At 35.3% G+C, this 17,872-nt stretch overlaps 1 protein-coding gene across 8 annotated transcripts; it reads right to left on the reverse strand.

Annotated features, from left to right (window-relative positions):
- Positions 1 to 1,419: 1,419 nt before the first annotated feature.
- Positions 1,420 to 16,578, reverse strand: LOC117901524 (double-stranded RNA-specific editase Adar). Of its 8 annotated transcripts, XM_034812582.1 has the most exons (13): positions 16,246 to 16,578; positions 14,169 to 14,443; positions 10,266 to 10,353; positions 10,037 to 10,185; positions 9,122 to 9,431; positions 8,970 to 8,987; positions 7,030 to 7,212; positions 6,681 to 6,961; positions 6,446 to 6,596; positions 5,263 to 5,428; positions 4,036 to 4,135; positions 3,486 to 3,965; positions 1,420 to 3,417 (listed from the first exon to the last, which is right to left on the reverse strand). In XM_034812582.1, the coding sequence occupies exons 2-13, from the start codon at positions 14,202 to 14,204 to the stop codon at positions 3,319 to 3,321; spliced, it is 2,061 nt and encodes a 686-aa protein (XP_034668473.1). In that variant the 5' UTR covers positions 14,205 to 14,443; positions 16,246 to 16,578; the 3' UTR covers positions 1,420 to 3,318. The 8 variants fall into 8 exon arrangements, with proteins under 8 accessions (XP_034668473.1, XP_034668636.1, XP_034668554.1 ...); XM_034812745.1 differs by lacking the exon at positions 14,169 to 14,443; XM_034812663.1 differs by lacking the exon at positions 8,970 to 8,987.
- Positions 16,579 to 17,872: the final 1,294 nt, after the last annotated feature.

Below are 17,872 nucleotides of genomic sequence, written 5' to 3' on the forward strand. Positions count from 1 at the left end.
TCTTCATTCAACTCTTCCGTTTTTCTTTTATATTAGATTATATATACTATGTACGCTATAGTGCTGCTATTTCATCAACTTTTTTTTAGATGAGAGGGAAAGAACTTTGTTAAAATCTATGGGTCTTTAACTTAATGGTAAAGTAGTCTAGCAGTGACGGTTGTTTATGATAAGAACTATATTTCGATCAATCAGCTTCGACCAATTTTAAATAAGAATGAAATTCCCCAAGAGAAAAGAAAACCGGCTTATTGATTATAGTTGAATTTGAAGAGGCGTTCTTATTCCGTTCGCTCCTTATTCGTAATCAAGAACAAATTTAAATTACCATGATCGGAAGGATCATGTCTCTTCGCGATCACAACGGAAAAAAAGTCCCATATTTTGTCTCGCTGGGGACTCACTGCATACACGATATGGTTAACCAAATAGAAAAAGTCTCAACTATTAGTTGATAAGATAAATATATCTATTAAATATTGAACAATAATAACCTTATTTCCTTAATTAGTTCCATCTTTTAACTAACATAACCACATGAGCTTCTGTAATTACTTTCGAATATTTCTATATTCTAGTCAGAGAATCAAGTGTTGAACAGATTTTGGTTTTGGTCTTGTTTTCATCTACAGAAAGATTGAAGTTCATCTATATTTTTTATTGTTTAGCTCCGCGGTTTGGTGCCTTTGTTTTCGGATTTGGATTTTGGATTGCAATTTTTTGTTGTCAAATTTCAAATTTAAAAATGATATTTCAGAAACCCGAGTTACACCTACTCTTTACTCTTTACTATGAATAAGTAAGTATTTTGTAAAATTTCTTATTTGAAAATCTAATGTAGACAAGCATTGTTTAAATTTCGTTTTATATTTAGTATATTATTTAAAAAAATGTTTTTTTTTTGTTTTTCGTCTTTTTGTGATTATATTAGCTGTTGCTGCTGGTTTTTTTATAACATAGAATATTTAAGAATGGATAAAATGCAGCTATGCTGGAAGTACTAGTAAAATTTAGTATCACAGTATTTTATATAAGATCAACTTTTGTTTTATAAGGTTTATCCATTATATGCTGTATTTTATGCAAATATTACTTATTTAATATATATGTGTGTATGTCGCCGCATAGGTATATGCATATATATACTATATTTTTGTATATATAAATATGTATATAAACAAGTAATGCAGAAAATCGAACGGAGCGTTTTGCTTTCGCGGTTACCAAAAAGCTACAAAACAAACTATGTAAACCTATCGGAAAATACTCCCAGATTATACATGAATCGAATCACTTTCACGTAAAGTGAGGTACGTAAAGTGCAAACAAAAACGTACATATATATTGGTGTATCTATGTATTTTGGTAACATGGAAATACTCACATAATATAAGGCAAGTCAAGAAAAAACCAATTATGTATCAAAATATTCGCATATAATCATTTTCTTTAATTACTCATTACTCATACTAATTCATACTATTCACACATGCAAGAGAGGTGTTCCAAAATTGGTTTGTGGAGAAAAAATCAAAGAAGAAAGCCGACTGGGGTCTTACTGTGTTACTGTTACTGTATTAAGTGTTGTTTCCTGCTCTAATCGTCATGTGATACTCTTCTCTTCTGTGTATTGTGTAGCAGTAAATGTTTGTATTTGTATTTGTTAAGCAATAATATTTTGTTGTTCAAGCCACCTACTGGAGGATATCTGTGTATTTGGGCAAGGCCATTTACCATTTAAGATTATTTCAAGCTAGTTGTAGTTTAAAAATACGTGTTAATTACGTTATTGAATGTCAATTGCGCCTATTGAAATTCTTGAAGTACATTTTCACAATGTACTCTCATACTCTATGTATTTCTTTATACGGTATGGCCTATGTATGGTATGGTATGGTTATGCACATGCACATAGCAATGTCATCAGACTGCAAATTTTCAAACTGTGTGTTTTTACGAATTTGTTCAGCAATAAGTATCTCAGTAATATGTAGTTTCAGGGCCCATAAATGAAACCCTCTGAGAAAATATCATCAGCAACTACTGATTGGAAGATTGGAAGTAGAAATATTTTGCTTACAAATTGTAATTATTGAATTTATAGAGACGCAGGGGTGTGAGTCTATACATATTGGAAGATTTTTCGGAAGCAGTGAGGCTAAAAAAAAATCACAAGCTGTGGTAAGCTTTTGCATTTCCACTCCTTAAATTGGATAAATAAATAAAGTTTTCTCATGGTTGCACAAAAACAATGACATTAGAAGCTTCAGGCTTACAATACAATAATACAGAAAAACGTGTCTTTTAAATATGTATATGAATTTTGTAAAACTGTTAACCACTCTATTCATTACTATCTTAATTCATATTCATAAGATAAGTATTTCAAACTAACTTTTGTAACTATCAAAAAAATCTACAGAAACTTTGGATAAACGGGGGGTTTAATCGTTGGTTTGTCTATTTTGTAACCCAAATTGTAGATAGTAATTTTTCCATTTGCAAAAATTGGTGAAAGCTTAGTTAGTGAATGGTCGATCTGAAGTAAGATACGTGGAAATGATGCTTCTATTTCTCCCTAAAGGCTACTGAAGGTTTTGTTATTAATTAATTTAATTTAATTTATTCGTTTATGTCGTTGTAACATTACTTTACAACATACATTACCCATTTATACTTAATCATAAACAGATTCATTTCTAGATCCATGTATAGTTTATTGTTATTTTCGCGTTGTTTCTTTGTTTGTTTGTAACAATATGTTTTTCTCCATAATTCCATTCAAAATATGGATACAAAAAAAAAAAAATAAATACATAAGTATTTTAATAGTGTGTTGTTATTGTATAGCTGAGAGGCTTTTTCGCTCTATGTGAGTGAGGGTTGCATAGAATGCAACAAGAGGGTTCAATTTCAAGTGAAAAAGAACTGTGTGTGGGTGTGTTGGGGGAAGGGCGTTGTGTGTTGATTATAAAAGGAATTGATTTAAAAAAAACGCCATAATACTCCTTTACTCAGTTCCAGCATAAAGACTACATTCTATTCTATAAATATTCTAGAGCCGTCGTTATCGTCCTGTATCATATATCGAGCATTAGCATCCTCGTGCTTGCCTTTACTTATTTCGGGACACATTGTTGGCAGGTTCTCATTTTCGTTTTCATTCTCATACTCGTTAAGATGAAATTTGTTTCGCTGTTTTTGCACCAAACTTGTGTCATTATTACAATTTGTCTTTAAAGCTATTTGATCTAATTCTATTAATTGCTTGCCGTTGCTTTTGTCTTTTTTTAACAAATATAGTATCGCTGAATGCAGTCATTCGGTAAGAACGAACTCATCTTGTTCTATGGGTTTCTTTAGCCAGCTGCCAAGATCCTCCCGCTTGAAGGCGCTAAACAATTCCAGTTTAGCCGTCTGCAAAGAAAAAAGTTCGTGGTTATATCTATTAAAAAAATGCATATCGAAATTCAATCGATGCATACCTGATAATCCTTGACGTTGGCTTTGGTCTGGCCGTAGTCTGTGGTTACACTGCGGTTCAAAATACCTGGTAAGTTTTTCATTAAAAATCCATATTTATCAAAAAACGCTTGCTTGGTGATTCGCGATACTTGACCACCGATAGTTCGGCCAGTCAGCGAATTTACCACTTCCAATTCAACATCTCCGATGGTCCAATTGATGCCAAAATTTGGTGCCTTGGCCTGATTGCGCGGCTCAGCCGATGTGACCAATGCCAGTCGTGGCTTATTCAAATGGTATGGCGGCGGCAAGCCTTGGATAGACTTTTCTATTCGTCCACACACCGCACGATACATATGCTCTGGGTGCAGCAGACTCCCCAATACAATGGAATGCAGGTACACTGGCTCAATTATGGAAGACAATAAGGAACCTTGTATACCCACAATGTTCCAACGTGCAATTTTATCCGAGCATGACATTGTAAGCAATCTTTGACCCTGTATATTATATGACAATGCATCATGTTATTTCGAATACGAACATTTCAATATAGATAATTTGGCTTACCTGTAGTACACCATCCCAGGTTTGTATGCCATCGCTACTCTTAACGGGTATTGTACCTTCGCCGGACTCGATTTTCGTACGCAATTGCCCACGAGCTTTTCTGTTTTTGGTTTGGTTTGGTTTTGTTTAGAGTCAAGGATGATATCAAGGACGTTACGTTGCAATGATTTAAGCCACAGAAACACAGGTGAACAAATGGCAGCATAGTAAAATGTAAAAATTGACACGAAAAATATAAATAAAATACAATTTTTTTAAGCGTATTTCAAAACGTGGCAACATTTTACTGCGAACAAAATATGGTCTGAGGTTATCGAGTTATTTTCTTTAGGGTTGGTGTATCGTACACTGGCTATTCACAGATCTCCAAAAACAAAATAAAACGGAAGGAAAAGGTTTAGTAAAGTATTCGCTGTCGCTAAAGTAATTAAGTTATATCTGACACTAAATTTACGACAATAAAAAAACTATAAATTAAAGTCTAAATACAAATGCCACCACAGACAGAACCGACAGATAAACAAAAATTTAGGGTTTTAACATGGTTCCTTTCCTTGGCTGATAAATGTTAAATCTATTAAATATTTTGCATTGATTAGGGATGATCTCGGACCAATATTTGTGCACAGTAGAATAGTACAAAGGAAAACCCTAAATAGTACCTACATATAATAAATTGGGTCTATACAATCATGCTTCTGTTCAGATTGGAAATGTATTCCATACACATGAATTGCATATAGTAGTATAAATTTGTATAACTATATAGAGTCGAACTTTTCTGACGGGAACCAACCAACAACAAAGATTTAACTTATAGAGACGCTAAGCTAAATATTTGTACACATATTGCATTACTGCATTACTTTCACAGACTACACTGAGACTTGAACTTTAATTTGGGTTTGTTTAGTTTTGGGTTGGATTTAACTTAAGAAAGCTCGACTTTATATTTGCATACAAAAGAATGAGCTATCGTTCCGTCTTAACTGTATATTTTTCAGTCAATTTTAGCCAACAAATAATTATTAAGTTATTTATAACATACATACATAAATTATTTTGGTTCTACTTTCTCTTTACAATTTGTTTTTAGTTTACGTTTAACATGTCAATTTGTTGTTGTTTTTTTTTTATTGATGCTATTATGCATTATTGTGGATAATACATAATGCATTAGATATGATAACAGTAGCAAGAGTATTTAGAAAGATCTTTTGTACCAACCTATTTGGATGTTTATCAACACCTGTGTCGTTTTCGTGAGGACTAAATATCCGTGCATCCCCACAAGGTGCTGTATTTATATACAAATGGAAATGTACCCCGGATTTTAGTTTATAGGGGTATTGCCCATCAGTATTCCTCACGAAAATCGACTGATATGCTGTGGCTAAAATTAAGAGAAAATTGAATAAGAGTTGAATAATTAAATACAAATAAAAGTAAAAAAGATTTTAGATTTCTAAAAGTTCCTAAGGGAATTTCATCATTTACCCCTTTTTTAGCAAATACAAAAATGGAGATCACATTGTTCCGTATTTACAATTGTATAATATATATACACCAAAGTATCGGAATAATCATGTTATTTTGATCCAATACACAAGTGTATATGTATGAAATGAAATTCTGTATGGAAATCATGACAACAAATATTTTTGTTTGATATTTATAAATTGGTAATAGAACCTCCTAAAGCTAATCCAAAAAAATGTCATAAGACGATCCATGGAAAAATAGACATATCTTAGCACCACATATAAAATTCCCTAGGCGGTTAATGAACAGAGGGAGGCTGCTGTTGCGGCTTGTTTATCCGAATCACCAAAACGGAGGAGCATTGAAGCATAAAAGAAAAAGTTATTGTATAAACTCAACAGAATAACAAATCAGAAATGGATCGATGTTTGATTTTTCAATTTGCTAAACAATTTGTATGCGAATGCGAATAGAAATTGTTCAGTGCCAGCCATATATAGTTGAACATGAAGTACTTTGTTGAAACAAAAGAAAGTTCCAATTTGTTGAGGTGTAAACACATACATACATAAGTTATTCATGGTATAACTTAATCTATGTCAAGTCAAAGTATTTGTTTTATACAGATTGCATTCCTTTCTAAAACTTGTTAACTCGCAAAGCTGGTTAAGAGTCGTGAAGGGCTACAGAATGTAGGACTCAGCTGCGCATCCGCTCTGTTATTCAAATCTCATCTGATGTGTATACAAGAAATGAGCCTGCAAACTTCATTGACGGGTTTGACTATACATTTTGAATGATACATATGTAAACGTACTTACTTAACAAAAAAACATTTTCAAGCTTAAGTTATATTAATAGGTACATAGGTACTCGTTAGAGTGAGCGAAATTCCCTGATACTAGTATATACAATTAAATAATTATACCCTGATTGCACTGAAGATCCAGCTGTGCGTACAAGAACTTTAGTAGACAACGCCTAGAGACAATTTCAGCATGAGAATCGTTTAGAACGGCACCATTAACGCTCATATGCTCGCCGCTGACACATTTCGTGCCAGTTGAAACGGATATTACCTATTTTGGAAAATAATATACAAATTAATGTTCAATATGTTTGATCAGTTAAATAACGTTGCTTCAAATTTCCATTCGACTTACTTTGGCCTCGAAAAAATTCATGTTTTCGGTCATAACAATGCCCGCCAATACCTTTCGCCGGGAGTATGCCTCCTGGCCCTTTATAACCTCCATAAACTTTTCCAATACCAGTCTTCCAATCGCATCTGCATGTATCTGCGGCAACTCCATGGACGATGACTTGTCATCAATGGGGAGTGGCACATTCTTTTGTGGCACTACCATCGGACTGTAAGAGATGTTGCACAGCGAGGCGAGCGCTGCCTTCGCGGCGGCATTTTTGGCCAACTTTTTCGATGGACCTACCAAAAAAATCAAAGGATTAGAGAGAGTTTTTTAGAAAGGGATTTAAATGTCATTTTCTACATACCGGTACCATCGAATTTCTTTTCGTTAATGGTTACAGTCATTTTAAAGCGACAGTTGTTCTGTGCACTGTCAATATTAATGCACTCAAAATTAACGTCATTGAACAGTTCATAGAGTAGCATGACGGGACCCTTGTCTGGCACCTTCTTTTGCCCATCGACGGTAATGGCGCTCTTACTGACATCTATGCAAAGGCAGTTGTGAAATGACAGTTAGTAGAAATATTTGTTTGTCCTCTCAGTATCAGTATAGAAAAAACCCTAACTTAGCCATCTATGCTTATTACCCACGCTATTTCACAGTGGACTGTCTCCAACCATCCGAAAAAAAAACCAGAAAGGACGTGTGAGACGCTTCTTACGCGTCACAACCTTTATACCCGGCACTCAGTACTACATCTGCACCTTAGCGGTTACTTGTCAAATTTTACATTTTTTCTTCATCTGTCATCTACATCAACAACACTACTCACGCTAACACGCTACTTTAGCTCGCCACCCTCCCCTAGAGCAACACACTGCAGAGTCAGGGCAGAGACGCGGCAGAGACGCGGCAGAAGCAGAGACGCTGCAGAAGCAGAGACGTGTCAGAGGCAGTGGCCACAAACTGCGCGAGCTGAGTGTGAATGAGAGAATGTGTAAAAAACAAATATAAGCTGCGGGACGGGGTGGGTTTAGCCACTGCAAATTAATTTCTTCATTGTGGCTATAATAATGATCCAATCGGATCCGATCTGATAGATATGGTCATTCCCTACGAAATGGCGTTTTTAGTTTTTTTTTATATTCAAAATTGAAGTGTATATTTGAAATACACTTGTAACAAGGTGAGCATACAGAAGTATGGATGCAAAATTTGGTGGCTCTAGCTTTTATGGTCTCTGAGATCCAGGCGCTCAACAAGACGGACGGACGGACAGACGGACGGACGGACAGACGGACGGACAGACGGACGGACAGACGGACGGACAGACAGACATGGCTCAATTGACTCGGCTATTGATGCTGATCAAGAATATATATACTTTATGGGGTCGGAGACGTTTCCTTCTGTGCGTTACATACAGTCACTTTGTGCACAAGTACAATATACCCTATTTAATCTTCGAGTACCGGGTATAATAAATATGGTATGGGTAAATATGCGGGGGAAAAAAAATACAGATTAAATCAAAAACATAAATAATGAAAATAAATGCACTCATCATCTCACAAATATGTAACAGAAGTGTTGTTTTAATATACCGGTACTCAGGACGAGAACAGAGGCTAGAGAAACAGAATTTTGTGTCCAGACTTTGTGGATACACATTAATAGTTATACAAAAAATTGCAGAAACAGATACGTTATTTTAACGGATGATTATAAAACAATTGGAGAAAGCAATTTCTCCTTCCCGATTCCGAGTTTCAGTGGCGTCGCCTGGCGTAGTGAGGGCTACATCCATATACATATGTACATACATATATCGGTCGGATACTGCTTCGTTGGTTCGTACAGCAAGAAAAAAGACGTACTAATGGAATACATATTGTAAAAGTTATATAAATCATAGAGTTCGATATATTTCTGCTGATTGAGTACCGGTTATTGTGGTGTCCCCGTTAGGATTTGTTTCATTTGTGCACACAAAGGTAAGTTTAAGCATCGGTTCGCATATACTATGTTCATATTTATTGTCTCAAAATCATAGATATTAATAAACATAAATGAATATAAGTGTAGATGTAGTGAACAGAAAAAAGGTACAGCAAGGATCTGTACATAAAGCATATTGAAGCGGACCAGTTTTTATTTATTTGTGTACTATATGTACATATGTATGTATGTATTAGTCGCTTCAGTAACTGCTCTAATCTGTATTTTTTTAATGGATAACATACAAACAAGAAAACAATAGCAAATGTCAATTATCTGTGTATACATAAGTTGTATACATACTTTTGAATTCGTCTCGATCTGTGTGTGTACAGGTCCAACCAATTACAAAATAATAACAAACCAATATGAAATAAAGAAAAAATTAAGAAAAAAATAAACGAAAAAGGTTACAAGAAGAACGGAAAAACAAACTGAATTTTACTAATACTTGCTCTGACTCATGCAAAACATTTGAAGACGCAACTTGGATGTTTCAAGCGAGGTAAGGTTGGGTTTCTTTTCGGTTTCTTTCAACATCAATATCATCATCTGCATGTAATCGACCAATTTATCATTGGCAACATTTTCAATACCATTTTCAAGATGCTCATCGCTGGTAAAGTCCAAATTGCCGGATGGCTTCAATGGCGATAATACGGCACCGTCCTTAAACTGAATAAAGCTGCGAAGGGCTGTGGCTGCTGCTTCGATACGCGCCACTTTTTTACTGCGTCCCTGGCCCATATATTTTTGACCATCGACCTGTTAATACACACAAACAAAAATATAGACAGACATTTATTGGGTATCATAAATTGGTATCAAGTTTGATCTATTTTCTTTGTGATTCGCTTAAGTAAAAACAACACTATTTCACGTTTTCAGACCATAGGTTAACGACCATTACGACAAATGGCATTTGCATTTGCATACGACCCAACCGTCTTAACGTTTATTTATCATGCACTTTTTTATTGGTCTCTGGCTGCGCCCGAGGAGTAAAACCTCCAATGTCTGGATAGATTTCTCATTGAACAATAAATCGCGTGAAATGGCATACACAAAAAATATACCACACAACCCATCGTATGTGGAAGTCGATCGAGTATGGGATAATTGTTTTCTTTTTTTTTTTTGTGGCACACTAATGTCATACTAATACTTGGCATGGCAATAAGTGGGCATGTCATTTGTTGTATTGGTCGAGTAAACAACAAGAAGAGACAGCAATCGATTATAAATTAGATTTTCTTCATTCCCTGACAATCGTCTACGACGTTCTAGGCACACGGAACACTATTATTAGTTTGACTGTTTCACATATCTATACACTTATGTCTATGTACATATGTGTATCTAGATCTTACCTCGACGGATATCGTAAATAAAGGTGCGTGCACCGGACCAGTCTGTGACTCCAATTTGTAAATCAGTCCATTTCTTAACTCATTTAGCATTGCCACCGTATTCTTCGGCTGTGGTATCCGCTCCTTGCATGTTTTCTTTTTTGGAGGTACTGAAGCATAAAAACAAAATGAAGCATAAACCTTACATATTGCCGATGTACATATGTTGATAAATTGGCAGGGGACCTACCAGCATATTTTGGCATTTCATAACGGCGTTTTTGCGGCGCCTTTCGGTTATAGCCATTCATGGTGTTTTCGGTAGAGTTAGCCACCGGCTGTGGAGCAGTAAGTGAGTCAGACATCAGAATAGAAATACAAAATAATATTAAATGTTTTACAAGAAATTTGAATTTGTATATTCTTTGCATTTGGTTAGAATTTAAGTACAACAATTAAACATTCAAGTATCCTTTAAAGGCAGACAAATCTTTTTGTATGTGTGCTCTAATTTTATTCCATAAATCGAACCAGTATTTAATGGAAAAAAACTATGTCCGTCCCATTTATAAAAAGTATTCAAGTGAAAATTGCTCAACAAAATGCATGAGTTTTGTGGCAGCTTCCACTTGTACTGTTCAGAGCGAAACAAAACGCACACAAGGTTCAAAGTTGATTGGTTAGAGGATTAATGGAATGTAACAAACATACACACACACACATTAACTTATGGTTTAGTCAAATGATTACACACAACAACATCAATATTGATTATATATTTATTAACGACAGTTAGAATAGAGTTAGGACAACATGTACATATAATTTATGTGTTATATGGGAGCGCAACAAAAATGTTTTGTTAATTTGTGGCTATATCTGAATCTAAACTCTGAAGAATTCCTCAAGATATTTGTTCCTTTTTACGCCTCTGTCTTCCACACCCTTTAAAAAATTGATTTTTGCACTTTGATAGTTGATGGATGGATAGATGGATGGTTATAACGACCCTATTAACCCTTTTGCTGGCATGTTACTGGCCTGTTCATCAAAAGGGTGACCCGACTCGACCCCTTTTAGGACTTTACGTTTCCTTGCCTTTCAATCACAAAACTTTTACTTACACCGTAGGGATAACGTGGTAGCATTGTGCGTCGCTTAAAGAGTACACGCGAGTACCTTTTGCTTGCGAAACAGGACGATGCTGATGAATAATAAAACTGATGTCGCTGATGAAATAGCGAAGTAGATCTGGCCATACGCACGGCATGATTACACGACTTATAGCACGCTGCACGCGCTGGCTTATAATATGCTGGATACATTCTAGGATCTAGTCTTCTACTTGATGGTAGCAAAACTTCTAATACAATGCGAAGCGACTCGAGAGACAAGAAACAAGCAGAGCAACTAAGCGACTGACGATTTCCGAGTTGCCCAGCTAAGCACTGACATTTAACTGACAACGACAAAAGCAAACCGCAGCTAATTTTATAGAAGCAACAGAAATTAATAAAAAAAAAAACATGCATGTATGTACATATGTACGTATGTACATGTAGGTACATATTTTTGTACACAAGTAGACAAGTTTGTACGAATAAAGATAATTTGCGCGGCTGGCTAGCTTTTCATTTTCCGAGAAGATAGATATTTGCATACCCTATAGAGGAGAGGTATTATGGTAGCTACGGGTTCCTGGAAGTCCTTTTATTTTCTAATTTTGTTCCCTCCATTATTGTGGAATCAATATGTAATTCCACGTAAATACCCATAGGTAAAAGCATTTCGCAGAATCTATAAACAAACTACGAATAATATTCATATAACCCCTGGCAGCTATTAGACAAATCCTAACATAAAAGAAATAAATATTAATTCATTGAATGTTTTTCTGGCCCATTAAAAAGCGTATGCATAGTTCGTTGGAATAAAAATTAACCTTGCTTTTACGTTGTTTCCCTCTCTGTCTGATACAAGTACAACAGTCCCCGGCTGTCGGCAAAATCTGATCTTTTGGTGTTGATAAAAACTTTGCAGAGTGCACCGCAACACACACACACATTTCGATTCGAATTTCTTTTTAATGAAGTCCCAAACGTCAGGAACAGAACGGCCCTAAGAGGCCCAGAGGCCCAGGCCCAGGCAGCAGCATGCATCAGGCAGCAGCAAAATTTGGATGCCGTTGGAGCGGTTATTGCAGCAGCAGCTGCGGCAAGAACTCAGAAATGCATGAGTTGCATTTGCGTATCAAAATTTGCAGTAATCAACGGGCAAAATGCTGGCAAATAAATAAATGTGTGCGTACATATATTAACACCATCCATTAGTACTGGAAATACACTTTCGAATCTGCCCAAATACTATATGCATTTATGTATTTTTGGTTGGGAGTTTACAGAATTTGTGTGGCCTAATTGTGGTGATGTTTTAGGGGGATATCAAGTAACTTATTTATACATATGTATGTATATCAACAATAAATATATACACGATAGAACATACCAATTTTATATTTTTTTTAAGGAGAAAGTATTTGTACTTGTAGGCTAGTAGTCCTAGTAGTCCTGACTTTTCCTAGATTTATGGCTACAAAACTTAAGCATGCCGCAGAAGAAGGAAGGTAATAGCAAGGGCAAAAGTCATGCACAGTCATTTAAGAGGATAAATAAATAAAATTTAATATGTATCTACTTAAGTAAAACAGCAACCTAAGAATGAAAGAACCTGTGCAAACTTTGCGAGTTTTTTCTTTGAGAAATTAAGGAACAATTGAAACAATAAAACGAAACAAAAGCCATAAGCCATAAGCCTTGATGGTAACACTAAAAAAATACCATTTCAAATTCAAATTGCAGCAGCAGCATATTTATATAACAATGCAATGCATGCTACAATCTGCACCTGTGCGTCGCGTCGAGTGTCTAAATTGTCGGATGGGACGTGTGAGTGCAAGTGCAACTGCAGAATGATCAAAATCGAATAATTAGAATCAAATAAATTGAAACAACTAAAAGTTCCCAATGAATAACAAGCGAAGGCTAACCTGATTTAACTGATTTAATAGACAGTTTAACATTTGCTAACGTTTTCCGATCAATTGGTTTCGGCCATATAATTTTAAGCACCAACTGTCTTGGATGATCATAGCCCGCCTTTCACGGCATCAAAAAGTGCGCCCTTGATGTGTTCTCTTAGACGTGTTTAAAAACTTAGCAATCGTGGATGACACCAACTGAGCTGGAATGGCAATCCGTGGCATCCCATTATAAGTTTCATTGCTTTTGTTTACGCTTTTGCAAAAATGCAAAGTCCCAGTAAACTTTGTATCAAAAGCGTAAGTCAAAGCAGCAAAAAACAGAAAATATTGATGACAGCCGTCGACTGTTTTCTGTTCTGCTTTGCTTCGTCTTGCAATTTTGTACTGGAAGAGTACGCACTTTTCTTGGTCTGTCGTTTTTATGTGGACATTTTATGTTATTTATTATATCTACATATTTTAACTTAAACAAAATTTAGTGTGAGATAAAATACACACCGGAAGAAGTAGGATTTTCTTCTATTTTATGGTGTGGTAAAGCGCCAAAAAATATCTTTTATTTTGATGTAGGGTATATATCAAGTCAAACAAAAATACAATTTACAAGACGACGCACAAGGTAATGTTGAAAAACAGTCGCTGGCAACGATAATAGCAAAGGACTTTCATAACTTTTGCTGATTTGACTGAAGCCAATACAAACACTGAATATAATCATTAGTTCTTATAATTATATAATTCCAATTCGTATATATTCCATAATTATGGGCAGCCAATTTCCCTAAGGGCTAACGGGATAATCAATTATAATCGATCTTTATGCACATTCAGGCTATTATATATTTTCAAAAATTATACATATACTAAATGTGTGCACAAATGACTAAATGTACCTTGTACCTAAATACATCATAGACATTTTGTGCCCATGTACATTGTACATAACTAAAAGTCCACTCCACTCATTTAAATAATAAAATACAACATTTACCTTAGTTTTAATAGTTCATGCATTACCAAATACATACACAGAACAGTTAAAAATACTGACAGTTAAATAAATAAATCATAAATAGTAAATGGCTTTTTTTTGGTTTTGTTTTGTCTACTTACATGCTGGAGAGAATTGTTATTTGCGCTGTTTAACATGACTTTTGGGTATTCGAATTTCGAGGTACTTGAAATGTAAGTATCTTTGGTGTAAGTTGTTGTTGTGGTGCTGTTGTTTTTTTATTTATGGTGATTATATACCCCGCCTGATACTCGTAATAGAGAGTACACAGGGGTAGTATATACTTTAATTTTAAAAATATGACGATGTATGCACCAATGGTCAGGTCAGGTCATTAACACAATAATGTAGAAACACCAAATCAATATTTAATAAACTGCAAAAAAAATTGAAAGAATCTCTATGTAAATTGGGTACTTTAGGAACATCTACTAAAAAACACACGCCGTCCTTCTCCCCTCAACAGATGCCATCAACATTTGTGAAACATGACATTACATTATCTTATGTTTCTTTAGATATGGGTCCAAAACTGATGCTAATATCGATTTAATATCATACATTTACATATTTACATACAAAAAATATAATAATTAATGATCTACAAAACCAGAACTGCCTAGTAGTCCAACATGATGTTTGCTGTAGTGCTGTGTGTGATCTATAATATCAATAAATAAATATCTGCAATATGTGGATCCCGTATAATTCCGGCTCTACAATTTTACGAACCCAATAAATTGCTTCTTAAAGATTTAAAATTCTTTGTAGGTGGATTTTGTAGGATTCTTGTAAGTGTTTGTGCAATAATAATTAATATACAAAACACTTCTTGTTATCCAAGTGATTTGAATTATAATTAACATACAACAATGTAAACTGTTACGAACAAGCGAATGTACTAACATAGTTATGTATGAATTTCAGTTGTGTTTTGTTGTTGAATTTAAGCATCGATTTTCATACAACACCCCATTCCCATTGAGAGAATTGGAACCGCAATGCGGACGACCCGTGTCGAGCCGCTCGCAAACGTGTCCGACCGCTCTCGCTCGGCCAAAAGCGCATTCTATTGTATGTTGTTGTTTTATTTGTTTTGTGGGTACTCTTTGCGTATTAGATAATTCTACTTTTCAATCAAACATGTACTTACACATATGTATGTATGTATGTACATATGAATTGTGAGTGCATTTGTTTGCAAAACGTGGTGGAGAAACCGACTCGAAATATTCAATGGACATTTATGAACATTTTCTGAAAAAACATTATGCCCTAAATAGCTAACGGAACCATTTGACACAAAAGAGAACTATGTTCATATGTATGTATTTACAATATGTATGTATATGCATGGTACGAAAAGATGACGACAAACTTTTGCAAAATGCAGAAACAGCAGTCGCAAAGAAAATATTTACATAGGCGGCAAAAGACGAAACCTTTTCCTCCCTCTTCTCCATCGGCCGTTTGGATGTTTTGGACGTAATGTGGCCAGTGGATTACGTCGCATGCGTTTCCAACATGCAGAAATACACGCAGACACACACTACACCACTGAGTACGGTACCTACATACGTAATCGCAAGCGCCAAGAGAATGAATTGAATGCACCAAAGAGGCAAATAGAGTGGTTGTGGTGGCTCTGCTCTCTGCTCTTCTCTGTCCCCTCTCCACAAATGGTGACAAAAGGCATAACGTAGGCATCATCCAGTTACGCGATATTCGGTACTGATTTTATGAAAGAACGGGACGCCGTATGGATAAAACGCACACAAGCAGACACATCTACATAAATCTATACATGTCTGTATGTATGATGTATGCGCGTGAACAAAACACACACACACACACACGCACTCACACATGCCACTTTTCTCTGTTTTGTGTGTGCCGGGTACATATGTGCAATTACCCGAGTCGGTCCATCTCTGATTTGTTTGGTTTCTAGTTTTTTCACTCAACTCACAAAAAAAGAATAGGAGGAGCGCATTTGGAGCCCCGAGAGTTTGTTACTTTTGCATAGATTTGCATTTATTTTCATATGTATATCTTCCTAATATATTAGCACACACTCGACACACATACAGATTTACGTACGTATGCGTGTACAGACATACGGATGGGTACTTCGGTGTTTTGTGTTCCGATTATTTTGTTCTTGTTGCTACTGCATACCTTTCTGGCTTTTGAACGAGCTCTAATTATTGATTTTTACTTCGCTGTGTCGGCTGCGTTTTGATTTATATGTTAAATGAATATTATTTTGTTGACTTTTCTTCGCGTAATAATGAGATTCTCTGTTGTATTACCAAGCAAACACTTTATTTTAAAAGAAAAACGCGCACATTCACATCTGAGCCCTTGCAATGCCTACGATTTGTCCCAGTAAACAAATTTCTTGTACAACTTATGCTTTATGCATCTTTTTTTATGTAGGTTAGCGGAAAATGGCAATCGAGTTTCACCTGGATAAATTTTAGTTACAGTCCCTAAGAAAATAAAACAACGACTTCAGTGTGACCGCGGAATTATCGATAAGCTATACCGTCAATACCTCAAAAATATACCTAAAATTATCTTCTCGTTTTAAAAATAGACCGTAAATATACCGCAGTCTTTAATCACATTTCTCGATTTTGATGTTCTATTTGATATTAAAGACTTTTAACGCTGAAACAATAATTTAATCCGATTGAAGAATCAATTTGGCTTATTTATAAACTCTTTTTATGTTTTACAAATTTGTATTTTAATTTCTTACTCAAATCACCCCTTTAGGAAGCTTTCATTTTACACTAGCAAGCTTTGAAAATCACCCAGAGAGCTTTCAAGTCGGCAAAGTTAGTGAGACAAATACAAAATTCCAGGTGGGCAAGGTAAATTTCACCCGGCGTTTTTAATCTCCATGATTTTGATTTCAACCCATAAAATTGAGAGAGAAAACTATCGATAAATGTTCTATCGAAAAAATCGAACTTTGACTGAATTTTGTGAAAAAATTTGAATGCAATATGGAAATTCTGAAGGTTATCCGGATTCTTAATAAAAATACTGAATACTCTAATGGAAAATATTTGCAACGCCATGTTAATTGTTGTTATATGTATACATATTTAGATGTTTATAACCGTTTATCCTTTTCGTCCTAAATGTATTTAAGAAATATATGAGCATAGAGAGGATACACAAAATCAATGTATTTTTTTGGGGCAAGCTTCTTCATAATGTTTGAAGGAAGGGTATGTGAGCTCAGAAGCAACACAAAAATGCCAAACGTCTCAAGCGCTAAAAATAAAAAAGGCATATGAAGTCGAGAATAGATACACGCATTGATATCATGTATGTAAATATATGTCACCGCACACATGAAATTACGAAGCAGACTTGAAAAGGAAACAAAACTTTGTTTTTGCGAGAGTCGCTTTGCGTTCAATGCTTAAGAGAGCCAACGCCAAACTCTCTCACTGGGAGCCAATCCACTATACTGATTAGGCAGCCAGTTTTTTCTCAGTTTGAAGTCTCTATAAGTTGTTTGCTTAGTTATTTTATTCTATTCACCAGGAGCGAGAAAGGTGGGGTCCTTCAAAAAAAGCTCGTCCTTTTTACATGCTTGACATAACTTGCCGTCAAATGCCAAAGAGAGAATTTGGTTAGCAAACACTCTCTCGAACTCATTTTTGCGTTAATTTTGACGTCAAAATATACCGGAAAGTATAAAATATGTATACCGTAAACGGTCACCCTGACATCGACTCGTTTTTACGGTGTATAAAATCGATAGTGCTATCGATGCAAGTTAATT

The sequence above is a fragment of the Drosophila subobscura genome, chromosome A, assembly GCF_008121235.1.
Source record: "Drosophila subobscura isolate 14011-0131.10 chromosome A, UCBerk_Dsub_1.0, whole genome shotgun sequence".
NCBI lineage: Eukaryota > Metazoa > Arthropoda > Insecta > Diptera > Drosophilidae > Drosophila > Drosophila subobscura.